Genomic DNA, 24,914 nt, shown 5'->3' on the forward strand with positions numbered 1-24,914 from the left:
ATTTGACTTGGAAGTTATTTTCGTATGCAAGAAATACTTTTTGGTATTTAACTTTTTTCATTTTTGCATTTTTGGACAAAATTTAGTTAGTAATGCTTTAAAACCTTATTAAAAATGAGAAGAACACCCAGTAGGCGAAATGTGCTCTTTATTAAATACTAAACTTTCCTCGTGAATACTGCAAAGTCTCGCCGGACGTAACAACTTCAATCTGCAGCAGTTAATAGACGTGGACCGACCCTAGTTTCATTCTGAACCGCCCCTGTTAGCAGTCGAGCCGATACAGTGGGTGGAAATACGACGCAAGGGTCAGATTACCCACCTGCAACCCTTATTTATTACGTCCCACACGTTTGCGACGGGAGTACTACGTCTAGGCATTGCTACCAATCTTTGGAAAAGTTTCTCACAGGAAGGGATGGAGCTATAACCTCTATAGGAACTTTTACGAGTTCTGTTTGTTGGATTTGTAATAAAGGAAATATGTTGTGGGGTATCAGTTTGGAGGACATGTCGTCTTCCTAGCATTTTTCTTAATTATTATTGCGGATATTTCCACAATTCTCGGCTAAAGCCCTCTTACGGCCAGTTTGATATAGAAAGCCTATAATAAATCTTTCCCGCAATTTCAAAGCATGCCTTCGCTGGATTTTATTAAGGAATTCCCTTTTGCCCAACATAAATAGGTAATTCTTATCAGTGCAGGCACCGAGAACTGTAATAACTATTATAAGTTGGGATAAAATCAATACTTAACCCGGCTGCATTAAGCACGAACTGATTTTCCACTGCAACACTTGGGGGGATATAATAACTAGTGAATTATCTAAAGTTTTGCAGTGTGTTGAGCAAAATTTAAATCCGCTTACCTCAAAAAATTGTAGACTGTTAGTAACGGGTTTAATTAGTTAAGAAAATTAAGTGCCGTCGTTACATTATCTTGTGCTGTTCTTACAAACATTAATGTGAGGACAGCACTTTATTAACAAGACAGAGACATTGTTATAATGTTACTAAATAAGTACACACCTCGCTTTAATGTATTAAATTGTCAAGAACTGTAAAATAATCTCTTATCTCGAAATAAATGTTGTAAAAATATAATGGTTCGCCGAGTAGCAAATAATCTGAAGACTTATCAAAGTCTAGACAGTTGCTTAAACTTTGAATACAAAATTTTATTGCGGATTCCAATTATATGACTACTGCAGTATTTTATTGATTGAAAGAAAAGCTTCCAGCGATTCTAGCAATATTATAAGCGCTAGAGCACACAGCGTATTGGAGTAAGCATAAAGCAAAATTACATGCCAAATTCGAACAACTGAATTATAGATAAGTCGCTTCATATTTGTCTTTGTTTAACGTAATTATTATTTAGCTTTTAATAAATATTTGTTTACAAGGTGTAAAAATATTGCCAGAAACTATGAACAATGAAAAAACTGAACCATTTTTTGTTCTGCCCGTGAAATTTATCTACTGAGACCGGAAAGTCGAAGATTTATTTTAAAAATAAATTATTTATTTACAACTAAATAATTGTCAAAAAAATTTTTCAAAAATGAAATTGTTTTTGGTTAACATGCAGAAAAATAATGTCAGTATTACAGGCTGTAAAATATAGTAGTATTAATTTTGAAAAAATAGTTACTTAGTAAAAAACAACAAACAAAAAAAGTGGTGAAATATGTTACAAACAATTTTCAGATTTTTGAAAAAACTGGTATTAAAGAGAAGCAAGTCAAAGAGAAAATTGTTTATAAAAAAACATTTTGGGTTATTTTATAAACACAGAAATTCAAGCATATAAAACCATACCACACAGTTAAAATTGTTTTTCAATTACGATTTTTATAAGCAGCAAAGACTGTAGATTGGAAAAGTTGGGAAAGTTCTTCAGTTCAATGGCCAGAGTGGAATTTTGCGTAATTACAAACACGTCATTTGGTAGATTTTTAATATACAAAGAAATGAAGGCATCGGCGATGTATACAAACTCATTTAACATTTTTGATACAAGTATTTGAATACTCTTCGAAGACACCTTCAACAAAATTAATGAAAGACGCTGGAAAATGAAGAGGCATAAAAAATTAATTACTGCGGTAGCTAATAGATGGAAATTTTATTTAAATAAAAGACATTTATCATCCAACAGAATTCGTTCAGTCTGCGCAACTAAAAGATACTCCCATTTTTGGGAATTTTTACTTCCCCAGCGTAAGCTAAGGGTGGCGACTAACTTTCATGTTTTCTGGACGTTTCATGACCCCTAAACCTTCCGATTAAAAAAAAACGACAAAATCTTGTAACACTATCTTATAATTAAGTTTGAAACGGTAGAATCGAATTCTCTTAGATGTTGTAAACGCTTTAAGGTAAACCGTTAATAATAACAATGTTTTAAACTCTAAACTAACTACGATCTGCATTATTTATTTCTATTGAATCGGTACATTTCTGACAAAAATATGATCACGGTATTTACGTTTAATTTATGCCTAACTGAAATTTATCTCTGAAAGTTGATTCGTAATTAACAGAAAACATTAAATTAGAAACGTGTGTTTTCATTTTCGATGATTTACAAAAAGTTTCATTTTCAGTGTAATTAATCAATTTCTATTTCCACTCCGTCACTTGGTTTTCGATGTGGAGGTTTTCCCGTTTCACCTGTTAGTTCGTAACTTGCACCAGTTTACTAATAAATGGCAACTAAAATCAGTCTGGATGTGTAGAGTTACAGTGGATTCGATTTCGTTATCATACATCCTATTAATTTGTTGCTTCGTCGGTCTCTGTAACGGTAAATAAACTACAAATTTGTTGTGTATGGGGAAATTCTTGGTAAATATGGTTCTAGTATCTATTTTGACGACAGATGTTTGCTTCCTGTGCAATAATTACAGAATTGTTTAAATGTTCGAAAAGAATGTGAACACGTGACCATGGAGTACCTAGTGTATGCCAGTAAAAGTCACAATAAAATTAATAGCCGCAAAATTATGGATCCATGATCTTCCTTATCTTATCTATAATTCAGCTCTATGGCGAATCAGATGAAGTACGTAGAAGACATTTAGATTGTGACACTTGTGATTTATAAAAACTTATTTTTTAATTACTTCTACTATATTTTAAAACAATTATTAGAAAACCTGTTACTTTTAAAAGACAAAAACAGTAAGATTAAAATTCAGACCCACTGCATGGTCAAACCGGTAACACAGTGTTCTTGACTTTCTCTTTTGACGGTGCTGAATTCTTTATAAAATACTTACTTAATCATACACAATGCAACACTTTCGAACACATTTTGAATAAACCCACACTCAGTTTCCTTTTTTTATTTATACTTTTAATGAAAAGTCTTCAAGACAAAAGAATCAACAAAAAAAATTAAGACCAAGTACAAAAAATAAATTCATCAAAAATTAAGCAATAAATCATCTCGTTTACAATATTAACAAAAAACGTAATAATTCAAACAATTTAAAATTTCAAAACTAGTGAATGTGGTTTCCATAGTGTGCAATACCCAATTATAAAATTTCACTATTATTGCAATTTTGTTACTGATACAATTCATTTTAATATCGTGAAAAGTAAATGGGTAATTAATATTTCGGAAGCAGCAGTAAAATTTGCATATTGCGAACATTTAAAAAAAAAGTTTGGGCTCGTCCGGGATTTGAACCCGGGACCTCCCGCACCCTAAGCGGAAATCATACCCCTAGACCAACGAGCCAGCTTGCTTACAAATTGACCAGTAATGTAATCGATTGGAAAGTATTAAAAGCTGAAAACTAAATAAGCTTATATTGATTTTTTTAAGCTGTTAACACAATTTTTAATCGAATTATTGATTAAATTCAAGTTTAATATTTCATTTCTGAGTTTACAAAAATAAAATTGACAATGAAAAGACAACAAGCCAAATAAGTAAATTTCTTATTTTTAAAATTCGCTCTTCTTTTAATTTTCATAACATAGTTGTGGAACATTCAATAATTGTTATAACCTTTGTTGTTTCAATGCGTTTCAGACATTCGTGTTAATTTAGTAACAAATTATTCTGTTTTTTTTTATGATCATAATTAATAGATATAAATTTTTGTCTGTCAGTATTCAACAGTAATAATGACGAAAATTTAAAACCAGCATACATTGTACATGTAGGTATTAATTAGTTTGTTATGTGAATATTGGACACGACGTAGCGCAAGTACTAGAGGCATTACTGACGCAAGCAAAAAAATAACTGCTCTATTAAATAATAAATTTGTAATACTCATGCAAATTTATCATAAAATTTGTTGTAATTATATTTTAAATTTTCAAACAAACAGCCGAACATTTATTATAGTCAATTAAAAATGTATCGTTAAGACAAAATTAGAAGCCTACCCAAGTTTTTTTAATGAATGAATAACCCCCTTACAATACTTCAAATATTTTATTTTGCCTCCATTGTAATTAACATTTTATAAGGCAACATTTTTATCCTATTCAACTCACTGCAAGAGACAACAAACCAGAAACCCCTACAACAAAAAAGGTAGAAATTATAATCAACGAAAACGTATTTAAATTTGAGGGGTTTAAAAGTAAACAAATGATATTTAGTTCAAATAAATTCCCCTTATTATTTTAAAATGAAAATTTTACTTGAAAAGTTGAGAAAATCTTTTTATAAATACGGTGATGTTTTGATAACGAGTAGGGAGTTACCTTAGTAACAGGTAGACCCCAGCTTATCACATTATAACTGGCGGATGGTTCACAACGAATTTGAGAATTTCCAGATGACGGATTAATTCAACATTAACAAGCAATTTATGTATTTTCAGATACATCGTTCCTTATAATTGGATTTTTTAAACCAAGAATAATTTCCGTTGTAACTTTTGCAATGAGAAATCGCACCATTAATAATTATGGAAAGTTTTTCTTACAATATAAACAGAATTTTAGACTGAAGCAGCACATCGCCTATTTTTTGTTAAAGACGTTGTATGTGAAAATAGGGGCATAGCTGAGCGAGTCTCAAGACACCATCTATTAAAATGTAAACAGAAAGAGAGTTGTTTGTGCGATGTTTATCTAGTCAGGCCTCCATTATGCATTCGAATGGACGGTAAAAAGCTCCCGACTAGCTTTCTTAGCTATGAGCTTTTTGTCGGTTTGATATAAAAATCAAAGATTATATCTGCTACGTGCCTGAAAACCTTTTTTACGCTACATTGAGTGAACTGGAGTTATCGGCATACAACGATCCAAAAAGGTTCAATTGTTAACCCAGAGATTAAAAAATAAATTGTATTTGTTTATCATAATTGAGAGAAATCATGAATTAATACTTTTTTATTTTTCACGGGCCGCTGAAAAGCGTTACGAGCAGTTTATAAAATAGACGTGCCTCAGCAATTATTCTCATTTCTGCAGAAACAGAATAAATGAAAATGAGTAACTCTAGAATAGTCCGTTATGTTTGTCTACTTTTTATTTAATTGTTAAACTATGAACCAGATAATAAAACATTTTCACATTTCAGGTTCATTAACTAATTAAATATGTCTTTATTACGCTACTGTCACAATTTTGGTTGCTCGTATTTTAAAAGTTCTTCAACCAATTGACCAAACAATGTTTGAGGCAAAATTCATTAATGCTACCTGTGTTACATTTTGATGGAAACAATTCTAGCAACAAACTACAGTTCCGGATGTTTTTTTCTTTAAAAAAAGTCGAAAGTAATAATATTCATATCTGTATAGTATAGATATATAGCAATGGTTTAAATATTAAGTACCCTTAATTAAGTATTTAACTCAATGCTTCTAGAAAATTCATAACGTCATCTCAAAAACTTGTTAAATAAATCTCTAATAAAATGCAGGCTCCGAGAATCGATGTCAACAAGTAGTTCTTGTCAAAAGTTGTCACTGAAACTCTGTATACGTACGATTATGTAAATGACATTTGTAGTCAATTAAATGTGCATACATTATTGATATTGTTATTATTTGTTTGATATTAAATATAATGTCTCATCTGTGGGTTGCAACCTGAAGGCATTTTTTTCCAACAAAACCAAGACAAAGTAAATTCCCTTTTCATAACAGAATATTGTATAGCATCCTAAGGCTTTGAATTATAAACGACCCTTGACATTATGTTCACTTATTGTTAGACACACTAAAGCTAAATTACGTTAAACTCATAGGTCTTTACCGAATAATTGAAATTTGAGTCAGGTAAACTGAACCAATAACATAAAATCTTTCAAGAGCTGTCACATACAGACGAAATCGAATTTCAAGTGCCCCAATTCATCATCAATAATCGACACCTCGACTTTTAGCCCAATTTACGTGACCTATCCCTCATAAACCTCTTTAAACTCACCCTTTTCGCATCGGTCGCCGCCCCTTCCGAGCGGACATAGGCATGCGGGTTCTTCATTTGAATTTCTAAGCACACAGCCGCCCCCGGGGCCGCAATCCAGGGGACACGGTCGTTCAGTCGAGATAGGCAAAGTGGCTCGCGGGGCACCCGATACTTCGGTTAGTTTTTGCTCCAAGCTGGGACCTTGCGTTGTGCTGGATGGGGAACCGTTGGTTAGATTACTGACAGCTTCCGTCGAAACGTTGGGGGAAACTAGTTCTAAAGCGTCGAAAACGGCGTCTTTCTGGTACAGGACGTCTTCTTCTTCTTGATTTGAAGATCTTATTTCTTCGGGAGTTGGGGGGGAGGCCGTTGAGTTAATTTCTGAAAGTAATCGAGATGTATTAGTCATTTTAAATGTAACATACATGTTACATAGATGGTCTAACACTACTTCAAAGTATAAGCTAATTTATTTCCCGATAGCCTCTGTTTGCCCAAGTTCAAATTTGTATATACAACATGGCGTAATCCTTTGTCTGTTATCCGAAAATTTATCACAGAACCTAGAATACAATTTTTTTAATTGTGCCATTATGCTGTCCAATGATTTAAATCTTCGTTTATTAAATGAGATTTATTTATTTGTTCCTCCAAAAGTTTACGGTACTATTTGAAAAAAAATCTTTTTTGGTATCTACGTTGTGTTGATTTGTAAAATTTTGATAACAATGGTATTAAAATTAATATATGTATTAATCATCAGCAAAAAGTTAGTGGCGTCCCTTCGAGATGTATTAAAATAAAACGTTACTTAAAAAATTCCTCGTACGGTACTTGGTGTGTTTTAGAGGAATTTCGACATTTAAAGTACGTGACCTCATAAGAGCATTGGTCGCAACGGACACATCGGTGGCTGCTATCGAATTTTAGCAAATGTGATTTCGCCCATACGCAATTCAGACGGATAAACCCACTCACATTTAGACAATATCCTGAAATAAAAAAAATTAAATTCTTTGCTGCTGACAATATTAAAGTTTCTGTCTCAAAGTGGGATTTGTGTAAACAAATAATGACATTTCTGGATTATTTACACTGAGAACTTTGATGAAGTGACATGTAATAAACTAGTAAAGTGGGTAAGTAGATTAAAATAAAAATATCACTCGGTGTAGTTCGAAAATGTCGGACTTCGGTGACACAGTTGCTAATTAAACATACGTTCCCTTTCGCATTGTAGAAAAGTTGTTCTTTTTTTCACAGACACAGTAGCATTATTCGGTACAAATTTTCACTGAGAAACTCTATACGAGAAGATTAAATGTGGTGAATTACAAAGGGTGTAAGCAGACCTTTATTCGGTTGTATAACTTCTGTGCTTAATACATGACATTTCCTATTGTATATTCATTAGATGTACATACTGTGCTTTAAACAGTTCAGATCAATAGTTCTTATAAGAAATACATGCTTTGAAAATGCGTGCTTTATTCTGAATAATATTACCATAAATAGTTATTTAACGAATGCTATGAAAAACAAAGTATCCAGATTGTTAACTAGTCATTAACTAACGTGTTGGTTACAATATTTTTTTGATGATCGAAATCTTTAAAAATTAAAAAATTAAAAATGAAAGAACATTATGCAACCAAATATACATTTTATATCATTCAAATTTCTGTGTTCCATTCTTAGATCATATGTTGCATTCTCCCATTTCAAAGTATGAAATTGACAGACAGGCGGAAGGGAAAAAATTACACATTTTAAAGACGATTACTAAAAAATAAGAAAAATACAACTTCAGTAAGCCAATAATCCTAACATGAGTGTGATCTTATAACTTTTATGAAAATTTATGGTAAGGTTTATAATTGTACAGTTACTGAAAGTGAAGCGAGGTTGCAATGAATTATCAGCAGGCCTATGATATTCTGAATTTAAATTCAGGTCTATAGCTTGATTTTTGATAAAATACGTCTGTATTTGTGATGATTAAATGAATCTGTGTTGAGTTTTCACCCTAGACATCCAGATCTTTGGAAGAAAAAATCAAAACAGTGTAACATTTTGCAACTAAACTGTAAAACGAAATACTCTGAAATCTTGCAATTTTAAGGTTATCGTAATCATGGTAAATCGTTAATCAAAATTTATTCATTTATCCTCTCCCAAAAAATTGATGACGTTATCTCAAAATTAATAAATCCACTTTGAAATATGCAAAATATTATGACAAATTCGACCAATTTTTTTGTACGTAAAACCTATCCTTCTTCCTTGCACTCAAGCCATCCTTCGACATGTCGCTTAATTTCTGCGAAATCCATACCAGAAGCAGAAGACCGCCGAAAACAATGTCCAAAGCGGTTGCTCTACTTTCAAAAATGTTGCTTTTCGAAAATATATTGATTCAAGAAGGCTGTGTTGAACATCTATTAATTGTTTTTTTCTAGAAAATGAAGAATGGGTTATGTAGAGTATGAAATTTAATACCGTCTTTTTTCGTTTTCTACAATCGTAAATATTCTTAAATAGGGGTATTTAGTTTGCATATATTATGTTGCTTATTTTTTCCGCCCCTTTAACAAATGAACTAAAATGGACTAAAAAGAAAAAAATTAACTGCTACATTGTGATCAATATAATTTGTGATAACAATCCCTGACAAAATAACTACTGGACTGATTGATTCATACTTTTACAGGAGCCTCAAATTCCAAATTAATGGCACAAAACAGAATCTCACTTTTGACAGGAGCCAGACGAAAAAAAAAATTTTAATAAACAAAATTTTGCGGCCAAACTTTTAGGCGAGACTACGTAGGCTGTCATGCTGGAGGCAGGATTTTATAACATATCATCCAGTCTCAGTAAAAAAATGTGCAAAATATAGTTAATAGTAGACACATAAAAACCTTAGCACGGCAGAAAATACTAAAATGTTATACATTTCCTGAGTAAACATTAAAATTCGACGTGCTTTACTGAATAAAACAAGTAAAAACCCTGTCTGTATCTGAATCCAATGAACAGGGCAACTGAATTTTAAACGAAAAATGTTTGTTGCAACATTTGAAATGGTGAGACGTGTATAAATAGAAATGTATAAATAAATATTATAATATACTTTTGAATTTACTTTTACATGTGCTTCGGCACATAAGCTAAATGGGCATATTGCTGGGAAAGAAACTGTGGCAATTACTCATATAATTTTAATTTAAATGTAACAAATGTGAATTACTAATACTCTTTGATAATAAATTAGAGTAATATTGAAGTTAGTCTATCAATTAATTCAAGAGTATTTTATTTTGGACCTTGTTCTTGTTTTGATGTTCTGGCCAATTTGGAATTTGAGGTTCCTATAATTGAATAGACAAATATATGTTCAGATCCAATTGTTTTCTCAAGAATTAGGATCACAAGTTATATTGATCCTAGGCTACACGTCAGTTGTTATTAAACTGTCCAAACAAATATACCTAAATAATGTCCCTAACTCGAGCTTCCTTTATTCTGCCCCCAGTTATAGCTGTCTTAAACAGAGCTCGCTTGCAGAATCGTCTAAAATTGCTTATGGAAGACACGCAAGAAACACAATAGGTTGCCTGTTAGAAATTACTAGAAAAAATTCTGTCATCTTTTCCAGTATTACAATTATGTAGCAGCAAATGTCGATACGAATTTAAATCGTGAATTTGGATCTCATTTTTAAATCAACACATTATTGTTTTGTCTGATTATAATTTGTGTAGACCACGATAACATAGAATTACTTTTATTGAAAACAACGGACAAAAATATAAATCAATTTTACGTTTTTTATGAACAGTTTTACCAATTTTATTTATTGATATAGAAAGCAATTTTAAACAATTTCTGCTCCATATGTCATTCAAACTGAATATAATTCTCGACAGCCTGAAACTGTATATAATTTAAACGTTATTTATTTATTAAGGAGTACCTCCATCGCAGTAAAATCATGCATAATTAATTAAGGGAATGTTAATATTCCTTTTGAAGTTATTTTTCGATGTAACTCTGTTTCATTACTGTATGTATTTGATAGTACAGAAAGTCTAAGAGGAAAACATTATACGTTTTATGACGGCTTAATAGCAAAGGACAGTCAACCACCTCCATATACAGAGTACGAAGAAATATAGCCATTCTTCAATCCCAAAGTGTGCGTATTCATAATCTTTTTCTATTTTTTTCGTAACTATGTGGATGACACTTTTGCCCCATATTTATATTAAAGCTGTTAATAGTAGAAATTTGTGTCTACCAGTCTTAGCAATTTCATGAGTATAAGGTGAAATGGAGGCCAAATAATCTTAAGAGTATCAACCAACAAATCTTTAAAATTCGTATGAATTAAACAGAATATTTGATATTACTTATATTTTTCCACTAACTTCTTTGTTGTCTCTCAGTAACTTTTCTACAGTGTTTTCCTCTGACCACAACCGCGCTGTATTTTGTTCGCCAAAAAGTCCGTAATTTAAAACCGTTTTTCAGCCCACAGAATATCACTAAGCTTATAAAAGCTTAATTATTCGTGCATTGAAAATAAAAATGCAAAGTGATAAAATACCCATGCAAAGCGTTGTTTCCGGATGGATTTTTGGGTGCTCGCAAGCGCAGAAGCAATAAATATGCTGTGTGTTTTGTGTTCATGTTTATGCAAAGCCGATCACACCATGCGAAAAAATAAACGCAACGCAACACAGAGGTAGATGGTAGCGATTTTTTATTTAAACGATTTCACTGCTGGAAGTATGTTATCTTGTTGGCTGATTTTTCAAGAACTGTAGACTGCGTGGGGTTTTCACCAGGCCTGGAATCGTGCAATAAAATCTCCAAAACCATTACTCATACACACGTGAACATTTATCTAAAAACACTGCAATTTCGTCGCACGAAGACCAAATCAGCACCACATTCGCAATGTAAAATCAGCACTGGCATGTTATGTAAATGATTCCTCAGTGAAGTGGCGGAAAAATAACCGAGGAAAACATGCAAACAGAGTTTATCACTTTCGAAAAGCTAATTTCATTTACACTTTATGATAATATTTTGATGTTTTCATTTTGGGAAATTTAGAGTGCAATCTGGACAAATATTCATGGGTATATTTTACATATAGATACATATATGAAATATAAATTAATTAGGTACCTGTTTTTAATTTAAGTAAAAATAGATTTATTTTATAATGCGTTCATTTGCAATTGTAACTGTAAGCCCTCATTTTGAAGTTTTTTAATAATAAAAATATTACAGAAGCTTTTATTTATTCATAAATATATACGTATATATCATCAGTTACTGTGTCTTTAATATAAAATTAAAATGAAAAAAGGATCCACAGCTGTTTTTTTTTATATTTTTACATTCCCTTGCTAGACTATTGATTTTTACCAAAACATTTCCAGTTAACAAAAAGAATCAACTACATGAAGAAGTGTGAAAAATGCACCAAGTATTCATAAAATAATCTGTTTTGATTATGCGTGAGCACAGAAAAGAAACCGATTTTATTTATTTCAAAACACACTATACATATGTATTAGATACACCACTTGTTGGTTTAATTGATTTATTATAAAAGTTTCGCCACAAACTTCTCCGTGAAATTTATGCGTTGAAGGTAAAGCTCGAAACGTATGTAAATTTAAAACATAACAACAACAGTTTCAATTAAAAAAAGTCGAAAATTCAAATAAAATTTCGTTCCAAAACTCGACCTAGTCCTGAAACTTATCGCCTACGTCGACTTTTTTCACTTCCACAAATTTCAGATGCGTTGCCTCTATAAGAACAAATTTAGATGCTATTGGTGTCGTAAATTTGACTTAGTGAGACGCATCTTATTAATTAAAGTGGGTAAAACTTGAACAATAAGTTAAAAGTTTCGGAACAAGCTTCTAAAACAAATAAATTTGACTCAACGGAATAGACTAAGATATCATATCCGCCAAATTATGTTTTCTTTCCTTCTGTTTCCATTACCCGAAAGCGTTGGAACGGAAAGTTGTGTCTCAAGTATACTTACTTGTTACATTTTCATGACAAAAAGAAAACCAGCCGACCAGACATTTTGCATCATATATCCTGAAGTTTTTAAATCAGGCGTTTACCAGCAGCTTGTTGCATAAAAACATCACCAACACTTTTTATTATCGTGTCGGGCGTGGATTCACAAAATTCGAGGGATTAAAATTAAAGGAGTGCAACAGCGAGAAATCCCAAGTCGATTTCGATGTTATCCTGAAATGATCGTCGCTGTGAGTGAACAACTAAAGTGAATTTGTATTGATCGAAAACCTAATATAATTTGACAGATTTGGAAATATAATTTATAGATATATTTTCGTTCATAATAGAAAAAATATATAGGGGTTTTTCATTCACCTAAATTGACAAAATTCAAAAGTCAAAAATTGTTTACCTCTACCATTCAAACACTCAGATCAGTAAAACACAAACACAGTTCGTTTAGCACATTATATTCATAAATAATAATTACCTTTAGTATACTCTGATTGTAAGTTATATACTAAGGGATTGAATGGGCCTTTCAATTCCCTAGTGTGAAGTTTGCTGCTCGAGTCGACTTTAAGGGATTAAAATATACTTAAGGCCTGCGATACATAAGGCAATGAATTTTTTATTTTCCGCTATTGGGATTTTGTGGGTGGTAAGAAATACGAACTACGTAAAAGTATAAAAAAATGGTCTAAAGAGTTTCCTTCGCTTTCAGAAACACGATATTCCGTGCTTGCCACATATTTGACCGAAACTTTCAAGGACACAACAGATAAATTTATTAAGGTACCTAATTAATTTAACCATGATGTTGTAATTAGTCACAAAAAAGCATCCCATCCTGGAGGGTTTAACGCATAATAGACGAAAACAGATCATCGGTAGGCTATATTTAGATACACCACAAAACCACAGACAAAGCAACATCCCACAACATGAATTTTAAGCGAGTTTTAGTTCGTCAAATTTTCAAACCAAGTCATGAAATGTTTGCTGAAAATAATAAATACATCGTCGCTTGAGAACTTGTTTGATCTATAGACCAGAGCGTACTCAAACCAATATCGACTCTAAGCCGACTGTCGTTAGAACTGATTTGACTGATACACATCCACTGCAAGGAACTAACCGGTTTCGACCATCTGGTCGGACTTTACAACGAATAAGTGAACATCTTAGCGATTTAATACATGTTCCCGAATGACAAAATTTACATTTCAAATTGTACATATTATCAAATGGTGAAACGCTCAACAAAATTTGTCTACTCATCCCCACCAACACTAAATGTAATCTCCAAATTTTACAATAGTTAATGTTATTTAAATTTTATATCCTCTGTTTATGGTTTATGAATCCGTGTTGAGTTTTTACCGCAGGCTTTAAGATTTTTGGAAAAAAATCAACAACATTTTACAATGGAAGCATGCTAAATCGTTCGTCAAAATTTATCCGTTCATGCTCCCCAGGAATTGATGATGTCATCTTACAAGTTTGTCGAATAAATGTTATTTAAATGTTAAAAAGTAGAAACGTATTCATAAACCCTGAACTTGTGGTTTATGAATACGTGTTGAATTTTTATCCTCGATATTGGAATTTTTGGGTTTTCCGATTTCTTGCTTTTTCAACTTTATATTTCTCAATATTTTGATTTTGGGGTTTTTCAATTTTTCGATTTCTCAATTTGTTTCAGTTTTACAACTTCTCAATTTGCCGATGGTTCAGTTTTACGATTTCTCAGTTTTTGGATGTCTTCCAATTTTGAGATTTTTTAATTTTTCGATTCTTCAATTTTTCTTATATTTTTTAATTTTTTGATAGTTTAGTTTTGACATATTACAGTATTTCGATTCTTCGACTTTTCGATTTTTTTAATTCTGGAGTTTTTGATTAAGTAGTCGATTTTGTACATTTTGAATTTTCAATTTTTCTTTAAACTTTAGATTTTTCAATTTTTCGATTGTTTTATGCTTCGATTTTTCAATTTTTCAACTTTTCGATATTTTAATTTTTCAACTTTTAAAATTCTGGATTTTTCAACTTTTAAAATTCTGAATTTTTCGTTTTCTCGAGCTTTCGATTCTTCTATGTTTCAATTTTCCAATTTACGAATTTTTAAATTTTGGATTTTTTAAATTTTTAATGTCTTGATTTATCAAGTTTCCGACATTTCGATGTTTTGATTGTTCAACTTCTCCAATTATCAGTTTTTAAATTTTTAACTTTTCAATTTTTCGATTTTGGCCTATTTCGGTTTCCCAATTTTTGGACTTTTCGATTTTTCGACTTTCTCGATCCTTTGATTTTTCTATTTCCCGATGTCTCAGTTTTTGAAATTTTCGATGTTTCGATTTTTCGATTTCTGGGTATTTTGACTTTTTACTTTTCGGCTTTTCGGTTATGCGATTTTTCAATTTTTTTAAAAATTGAATTTTGTAGTTTCGATTTCCCGATTTTTGAATTTTTCGATATTTAAATTTTTCAATGATTTAAATTTTAGATTTTTCGATTTACAAATTTTTCAATTTTTTACTTTTCGATTTTTTGATTTTGGCCTATTTTGGTTTCTCAATTTTTCGACTTCTTGACTTTTCAACTCCTCTAGTTTTCGATCCACTGTTTTTTCAATTTCTCGATGTTTCAGATTTTGGAATTTTTCGGATTTTCGATTTTTTACTTTTTACTTCCAATTTTTCGAAATCTCGATTGTTCAGTTATCCGATTTTCAATTTTTCAATTTTTTAAATTTTGGAGTTTCAATTTCTCGATTTTTTTCGATTTCTAAATTTTAGAAATCCGAATTTGTTTTTTTTTATGTTTGGATTTCTCGATTTTTCAATTTTTCGATAGTTTAATTTTTCAATGTTTTAAATTTTAGATTTTTCGATTTTTCAGTTCCTCATTATTAGCCTCTTAGTAAGTAGGTATATTAAAAAAAAAACTCAAAACTTTTCTTATTTTGAATTGTTTTTATAGTTTTGAGGATTATCTTCGGTGTAGAAATTCTAACAGTTTATTAATTTAATGTGTTGTATTTGACTTGTGTAAAACTATATTTGGAAGTTTTTAACACCAATAAAGTATTGAAAGTGAAAGAAATATTTCTAGTTTTCAATTTTTCGATTTTTCAATCTTGCAGTTTTACGATTTTTTATGTTTCGATGTTTTGCTATCTTGTTTTTTCGATTTTCAAAGTATATTTCACTTTGCAATTTTTAGATTTCTCGATTTTTCATCTTTGCTATACTTTAAGTTTTCGATGTTTAAAATTCTGGATTTTAGGATTTCTCGAGCTTTCAGTTCTTCTAAATTTCAATTTTTTAATTTCCCGAATTCTTAAATTTTCGATTTTGCAATTTTTGAATTTTTCAATTTTTTGATTGTTGAATTTCGTGATTTACTTATTTGATTTATTTTTAACTTTTCGACTCCTCGATTTCTCAATCCTCTTATTTTTCGATTTATCGATGTCTCAGATTTTTCGATTTCTCGATTTTTCGTTTTTTCAATTTTTCGATTTCTATATTTTAGATATCCGAATTTGTTTTTTTTTTATGTTTGGATTTCTGGATTTTTCAATTTTTCGATATTTTAATTTTTCAATGTTTTAAATTTTAAATTTTTTGATTTTTCAGTTCTTCAATATTAGCCTATTAATATATTAAAAAAAAAACTCAAAACTTTTCTTATTATGAATTGCTTTTATAGTTTTGAGGATTATCTTCGGTGTAGAAATTTTAATAGTTTATTAGTTTAATTTATTGTATTTGACTTGTGTAAAACTGTATTTGCAAGTTTTTAACACCAATAAAGTATTGAAAGTGAAAGTGAAAGAAATATTTCTATTTTTCAATTTTTCGATTTTTCAATTTTGCGGTTTTACGATTTTTTTATGTTTCGATTTTTTGCTATCTTGGTTTTTCGATTTTCAAAGTATATTTCACTTTGCAATTTTTAGATTTCTCGATTTTTCATCTTTGCTATACTTTAAGTTTTCGAGCTTTTGGTTCTTCTAAATTTCAATTTTTTAATTTCCCGGATTCTTAAATTTTCGATTTTGCAATCTTCCTCTTTTTAAAATTTTTCAATTTTTCAATTTCGTGATTTACCAATTTGTAACTTTCCAATTCTTTCATTTTGGACAATTTGGGTTTCTCAGTTTTCAATTTTTCGACTTCTCAACTTTTCGACTCCTCGATTTCTCAATCCTCTTATTTTTCGATTTCGCGATTTTTCGGTTTCTCAATTCTTCAATATTTCTATTTTTTAATTCTTCGATTTTTGGATTATTCATTTGCCATCTTGGTTTTTCGATTTATAAAATTTTTCGACATTCCAATTTTTAGATTTCTTGATTTTTCAAGTTTCTGATTTCTCTTTTTTTTTTAATTACCTGTTATGGAAACTTTACAATTTCTAGTTTTTTCAATTTACCAACTTTTCTATTTTTCAGTTTAATGACTACAAAAATCGTCGTTAATAATATGTAAAAAATAATGCAAAGTAAAACACAATACATATTTCTAAAAACATTAAAATAACTGCACTTACTGTTCCACTAGTATTGCTAATTTAGGATGTTTTGCTAGTATCAATCACGATTAAATTAATTAATTTTTAGTTAAACAAAAAAAATGGTTGCATGTCAAAATCGAATGAAACATAGGAAATGTGATATTATGTTTGTAAATAAAAGCATCTAAATAATAACCCCCAGAAATTCTGAACGCTTAGAGTCGACATTGGCCTGAGGGCGCTCTGGTCTGTAGATCAAACAAGTTCTCAGGCGATGACATTCTAATTTGTCATTGACCATGTTCACGATAATACATATTAAATCCTGTGCAAAATTTCATGACAATAAATTTTTTTAATTTCTAGCTACAACAAACTAAAATTTTTTTGCTCAATTTTGATTTTTTTTTTCAAAAATCTAGATATGTACAGTTGAAAACAAGAACGTGTTAATCAATGACATTGCACCAAAATAGTTGATTTATTTTTGTAATGTAAAAGTTCTGAAACATGATTGAGGTCTTAGAAAAGGGGTTGGAATAGCAGAAGTTATGACGCTTCCTTTATCTAAGACCTACGTGCAAAATTGTGAAAGTTCAACTGAATCATACTAATGGTACATAAGCGTCAACTTTATTACAAAAGAAAACTAACATACATATATCGTTGTCACAGCAGCTGTATATTTTTACTTTATTCCTACAAAACTAAAATTTAGTTTTAAAAATGACGCTTTGGTTCTGTCAACTAAAGAGAAAATTGCACTGCAGTCCCGTGTGTGTCAAAAGTTAAGAGTACAAATATGAACGAGTGTTCTCACAGTGCACTGCATTATTAAAAAACCATATCCCTGCTGCATTTTGTCATGTCTTCCCCTGCCGTAATTTTAAGAGCAAAGCACTTACCGTAGCAGCTGTAACCGTCGGCTCGGAGTATAAACCCGGATTTGCAGTCGCACTCGTACATGCCATCATGCAGTTCGTAGCACAGCTGTTCGCAAGGACTCCCGCGGTCACATCGCCCTGAAACAGAAATGGCACAATTATCCTTACTCTCTACAAGCCAGAATTGCGACACAGCTATCAGGATAATGCGTCTCAACGCCAAGACAAATCCTGAGCTAAGCGTATTATCTTCAATTCTTCAGCCGTCTTTTCAGCAATTACACACCAAAGGTTGCCATATTCTACGCTCGCCTCAGGAAATTGGTGTTTGTGCGACAGCCACATGTTCTAAATTAGCAGTTTCTTCTATTAATTAATCATCTTAGAGAAACCTCAAGCCGAGATTTGCCCTTTGTAGATCTGACAGCCGTGTCTCATGAGTCGCGATGTTTGAAATTTATGGTTGATGATTTCGTATAATATAATTGCTTAGATTGACACAGCTAGCAAGTTGTTAATAGCTTTAATGAAACATCTTGCAAATAAGTTCAAATAAGTTCAGAGGATAGTTTGATTTTTCTAGATTGATTTAGTTGTTATAGCCACTTTAAACAAGTACAGAATTGGTGTTCAGAATTCTAAAAATCCAAGTGGGATAAACCAAAAACTTCGATAGCCAGGTTAAATGACCAATAATTGGGTGTCCTGTTCAATTTATGAAAAAGCTCCAGGGCTCGGGGGATTTCTACCCATAATTCAAAATCTGTCATTGTCCTCACTGCTGTCTATATAATTAACTGATTAGATCACTCTCCAATCCCGGCAAAATTTTATATTGACGTTTGCGGAAGCCAAAAGCATGTTGCTATATCAAACATAAAATAATGTACCATTGTTTCTGCCTTAATATTTCACAAAATAAAAAAAATTAGTTTGCTTGACGAACCCTATGTACCCAAATTAGAAAAATTATACACAATTTAGAAGGATTTTTTTTTATCATGAATGTGTAAATGTAAAATTTCCTGGTACTGAAAAATATAATAACCAAATTTTGTTGTGTGCATATGCCGACATGTTGTCAGTGTGTATTTAGATTTTAGAAAATCCATCTGTTGCCAAGCCATTAAATTTTTAAAAGCCTTAATTGAAAAAGAAAATGGAGATAGCAATTACCAACGAACATTTCAGGTGTCATTTTAAAAAAGAGGTAGAAAATTGAGAAAATGACCTCGGTGCGCTTTTTAGCTTTGGAATTATATGGAGTATGTAAATGAGACGGGGACCTGTATTTATTAAAAAAGTCCCGGATTAATTAGAGAAGTTTTATTTCGTTGCGCTCTAAATCGTCCGAGCCCGGAGAAGAAAATTCGTAACGTTTACTGTACAGCTGTATTGTTGCTATTTGCCTTAAAATTACAATAGTTCTAGTAGCGAAAACTAATTCATTCTTAAAATCATTACCTCAATTTATTCTTTTCGAGTTTATGTTAAAGACAAGTATTGATCTGTTTAGCAGATCTATTATCGATAAAGTATATATTGGAACTTTTTCTCGTTGCTTATTTTCGGCGAAAAAGCGTAAAAACATACTTTGTTATAATAATAATTCGCATGACCAGCCCCAACAAACAGATACAACAATACTAAAACAATGTTGGTCTATTAAACTATTTTATTGTTAAATTCAATTGTACTTGCGCAATTTTTTTGTAACTTTAGCGCAATAGTTCTACGTCTGTGCGTTATTTTTAGGTGCAGTGAGGTTAAAATTCAAACCGTCGATAGTTTCCATTTTTTAAGGTTACTTATATTCAAATAAAAATAATTACACAGGAGTTTGTGTCTCAAGATTCATATTAAAGCCATGAAATTGTTTTTAATTAAACTGAACCAGCTATTTAGATTTCAGTAAAATCAGCAGTTTGTTGCAAATTAGTATTGTCCGTTGCCCAAATGTAGCCGCTACTCGTCCGAATAGGGATGTTATGGCTCTTTTAAACAAATTTTAATTCTTAATTGCTTTTAACAAATTAGTTTTGTATCTTCACCCACCTCCATAGCGCTAACACAAATTTTACTACACATTTCCCATATATGTCTAAGAGTCACAATCGTGTAAAAGTATAAAATTAAAGTCGCTTCTCTGGTAGAGACACTTCTGTGTAGCTTATTGCAACTATTTTATTTTTTCACTCACTTTGTACTGTGCATTTTTTTTTAATTTCTGCTCTAGTTGGCAACTAGAAAATTAAAAAGATTTTAATAAGATTTCTTATTGAAAATAAAATGAGTCTATTTCTAGAAAATTGCCACGTTTTAATCCCATCAAATTTTTTATTTGTAGGAGCTTTTTAACAAAGAAAGCCATTCAGTGCTAGCAGATATCTGAGAAAATACGCAACGACTCTCTACCCTTACCCGAGTCGACAGAAATGAAAATTGTAAAATAACTCAAGTGTCACAAAGGAACAAAATATAATATAAAAACTTTTCTTTTTAAATAGTTTGTGTAGAGACGATGGTCTCCAACTGAGCGGGTCGAAATTAAAAAACTTAGTCTGACTTTAATTGAAATATCACACAACACAATTTCCTGTTGTCAGAAGAACAGTGTAAAAAATTAATACTTCCAGGATTTCTGCTTTATGAGTTATCTTTGATAGTGGCGCTTAACACAAAAAAGCAATTTAATAAGAGATAATATCGACTCAGCTCGGTCAATATTCTCTCCCTTGACATAACGCTTAAGACTAATATAGTGCTCTCCCTTGCTTATGCAAACCTAAAGCAACCCTCTACTTTCAAATGTGTGCCTCTAGATTAACCCGGGATTAGATAGTCGGTAATCTCTGTCGTCACTCCTTGCTATCTTAGATGTGGTTGTCAAGTTCACTCCATGTAAATTCCTTTTACATTTTCTGTTATATAAACTTGGATGTTTACTTTTCTGCCTTCAGAGCTTGAAAGTTTATATTTACAAGTTTAGTGTCGCTTATATCTAGATGTAAGAGGCACGTAAATTAAAAAAAGTGTTTAAAACTTAAAACTTACACACTCAAAATAGGACAAAAAGTGCATATTTACAGTTTTCCAGGTCCTTAGCTATGTTACTTTTCAAACTGTGACACCCCTTTACTAAGACTCCCCGTCCAGTTATAACTTGTGTGCGAATCTTCAATCTAGAATCTGCGTCATTATTTCCACATTTAGAATTCTGGACCGAGCCATAAAACCTTCTCGGCAACCCGAAGCATAAAGTAGCACCAAATAAAAAATCGGGAATGTATGAAATCAGCTGTAAAGATTATAACCGAAAATATACTGAACAAAAAATAATATCAAGCTTCACAGAGTTTAAAAAGCACAAAGAACACATATGCTTTGATAGATGCGAAATATGAAGTCTTTAAAAATATCAAAAAGGAGGAGACCTTTCAGGGTAGGTATATAATATATAGTTGCATAAACATCCTGATGATGTCCTCGGTAGTGAAACGAGTAGACATTTTGTGTCAAATTTCGTATTACCTACTTTACATTTGAATATTGTGTAACATTTTTGACAACAAGTATTTCGCTGCATATTTCACCCTGCAGTAGATTATCAAAATAGGAATATATAATTAATATAACAATTATATATTAAGCTAAGCAAAGCAAACAAAATTTTTTTTTACCAAACTTGTGAGATAATCTAACCTATACCATTCATTTGAGTGGGACGTGTTAAATGAGTGTGGTAATGTCATTACCTAACTCAAATGAGTGGGATAAGTTAAATTTGTCCCATTGTTATAAATAAAAATTTAGATCGTTTCCAACTTTGCTCCGGGATCAATAGTGAATTGTACAGCAAGCGTGAAATTGTATTCATTTACTCTAAATGCAAAATGTGCGATCATTTCATACAGGTTGTATATTAAATTTTTTCTACGATTATTCTTGTCGCTAAATTTTACATTATGAAACTCATTACTTTGTATTTAATGGTAAATAATAATTAACTATAATTAAACATAGTTAAATTATTCTATTAATTACTATTTGTGTACGGGTAATGAATACGTTAATAAATATGTACGTACTCAATTATGATTACTAAATACTTAGCCATTAATGACAACAAATGAAGTTGAATTAATCACATTTAATTACTAGTTCATAATTGCTGGAATTAATTTTCAAACAGTCACTGTTTTAGATGCTAGCAACGAAAATTGGTTCTAATTGTTTGAAATGAACCAAAGCAGCAGGAAATTAATTAATTCGACAATTCTTACGGAATGTAGAATACACATTGTTCCTAATCAATAACACATTCTGTTACATTAATTTTCTTACGTCTGTTAGTAAAGTTTTGCTCTAGCTGTGCATTTCGACATCCACACAACAAAGACTTTTCTAAAAGCTCATACGAGGAAGTTGTAGAACTTACGAACGATTTAGTCAGAAACTATACAATGGGTTTATTCTGTACATACGCTTACGAAATGGATAAATAATTCAAAGTTAAGTATACCCTAACAAAAAACTGAAGAGAATATAAAGTAGATTAAAAATAACTTCAGGTGTTTTTACATCGTTTTTATATTTTATCAATATTTTATAACCGATACCTGTACGTATCCAAGTAGATTTCTTGTTTTTTTTTATTGGTATGTAAATTTGTCACGATCTGACATTTAAAATACGCATATCACCCACAAGAAATTTAAAATACAGATAACCGAAGTTTCGTTGCGTAGGCTTTCTACCCTTTTTTACTCTAATTCGAAACACCTACACAATCATGAAGTAATTTTATCTTCAAAGGCAGTTTCATTTTATTACACACCGTAAAACGTTGCCGTAATATGTTTATTAAACTACATAATTTAACAATACACTGTACGTAATTTAATGAATAATAATTTTTAAATCCGTGCCGGCCTTAGTTACGAGACAATATTGCGGACGAATATCCATGTTGATTTTAAGCATACACTGAAAATACGCTTAATCTCGTGGTTAGTAAAAACCCTCTACACTACAATGCTGTCGACATCAAGCCTCCAGTTTTAATTAATGACTCGGCAATCTGCATCGCAAACAGATTAATTATGAACCACCAAAAAGCGACTTCGCGTTGCTATAATATAATGAATTCCGATTCTGTAGAGATTCCAGTGCTTCATTACGGCTATTTATTACGATCGAGATGTTCGATCCGGTACTGGAACGATAACTCCGGGCCAAATGTGCCGGAATTGTGCTGGAAACGTGCCCCGAATATCAATAACACTTGCGGTGGTGAGGACGCGATATATCTGAATTTTCATTTTCAAGCAAGATAACCACCAGTAAAAGGCTATTTTCGTTAGATGCGGTCTTCAGTACAAACGTTCGAACAAATTGAGACAACCAATAGCGGTATTAAGAAATGAAGCGAGTTTTATCTGAAGACACCGTAATATTATGTTAGAAAATTGAAAAGTGAACTTGCGTAAACAGACGTATTTTAACATGAAAGTCATTAGCATAATAAAGCGTTAATATTATTTTCACTGAAAATTAACTGAAGTAATGCTGTTGCTAGCAAGTGGATAAACTATGACCCCTATTATTGATACTTATACTGTATGTTAAAAAATAATTTTAAATTGTAGCACTAAATGAGTTCTAACAAACTGCGTCAAAGAAATTCACGAGGGATCCGTAATCTCCCCCCATCAGATCGTGGGGACCTATATGTGTATGTATATATGTAGTGAGCTTACAAAATATTAAAGAAACTTTTTTTAACTGAGGTAGAACTTAATGCGTGTCAAGGGATATGAATGTAGTTGACCATAAGTTTTGTGAAAACGAAAAATATTCTACATGACAGAATTTTAGCTGTCGCTTTAACAGCAGTTCATATAAAGCTTTCGCAAACAAGTTATATTTCCATTTATCATAACAAGTGCGCATTGTATCATGTTTCACGCGAATATTTCAAAATCTCAGGTACAGAGTGGGAAATAAATAATACACAACCATATGTAGATTTATTTTGATTCATCGCAATTTAAGCTCTTTAATCATAAAATATAGCGTATTAGTCCCATCAATCCGCCACCTTCCGGCTTTGCAGAGATGAATCAGACGTTTCACAACAAAGCTTAACAGATGTAGGTACAACACAATTTATTCGTAGTTCAACCATAATAATTCGAGTTTATGTCACTCGAACAATAGTCGCCATTATCTTGATTTATGACTACGAGTGAATAATTTGTTAATTGATGGCATGTCAGCGGCGTCGGTATCGAGCTGCCGACGCCGACGTCGAGATGAATTTTTGCTGGGAGTTTCTCGTGGGATGCAGGGCCGTCGTAGGGGGCAGCGGAATCTACATTGCCACAGGCCGTTTTTTTTATACGCGTGGGCTTCGTAAAGATAAAAGAAACACTCAAACTTAACAAGCTACCAGAAATTAAATTCCTTTCTGGAGAAAAGAAATGATATTTAAAACCTACAGAAGAGCTACTTTTTGATTTTATCATCCACATGGCAATCTATGCAAAAGAAGCGAGGCGAATACAAAAAGAAACAAAAACAAGCGGCATTACGAAACAAACAAAAATGATGGAGTAGAACAAACGAAAAATAAGCACCAGGTAGATTTATAAATTATAAAACACGGAAAATGATAGGAATTTAATAAAATCGTTGTGAGCTGAATATATATATTAATTACTTGAAACGGCTGCATTCTTCGCAAATTCCTAATCATTATTACACACAATTTTGATGGTTTTTTATTGTAAAACACGCAAAAACTGTGCTGTTGAAAAAACATTTATAGATTTTTATTAAACAGATTGTTTGTTATTTGTTCAGGTAGTTCTGTCGTTTGTAATTTTAATATGAATTTATTAGACACACAATTTCCCTCTTATGACGCGATTACTTTGAATTTTAGGTGTACCATGCAGTGTCGGATTGAGGATATATAGTGTTGTATACAGATGTTGTTTGGGTATTATTATTACTATTATTTTTTTCAGTTTTGCTGGCGACATTGGCGTT

The 24,914-nt window shown here is 31.5% G+C and overlaps 1 protein-coding gene and 1 non-coding gene across 2 annotated transcripts in view; both read right to left on the reverse strand.

Moving 5' to 3' along the window:
- LOC135134368 (pikachurin-like) overlaps window positions 1-24,914 on the reverse strand; it is a 147,632-nt gene that overhangs the window by 93,321 nt on the left and 29,397 nt on the right. Inside the window, exons 2-3 of the mRNA XM_064063022.1 lie at window positions 17,883-17,999; window positions 6,412-6,774 (exon numbers count right to left, since the gene is read on the reverse strand). Coding sequence (XP_063919092.1) covers window positions 6,412-6,774; window positions 17,883-17,999 — 480 coding nt within the window. The remainder of the gene's footprint in view (window positions 1-6,411; window positions 6,775-17,882; window positions 18,000-24,914) is intronic.
- On the reverse strand, window positions 3,680-3,751 carry Trnap-agg (transfer RNA proline (anticodon AGG)). The gene has a single exon. It is a non-coding gene; the product is annotated as a tRNA-Pro (tRNA).

This window comes from Zophobas morio, unplaced genomic scaffold (assembly GCF_036711695.1).
Source record: "Zophobas morio isolate AGI-343-1 ecotype UQ-CSIRO unplaced genomic scaffold, CSIRO_AGI_Zmor_V1 ptg000023l, whole genome shotgun sequence".
NCBI lineage: Eukaryota > Metazoa > Arthropoda > Insecta > Coleoptera > Tenebrionidae > Zophobas > Zophobas morio.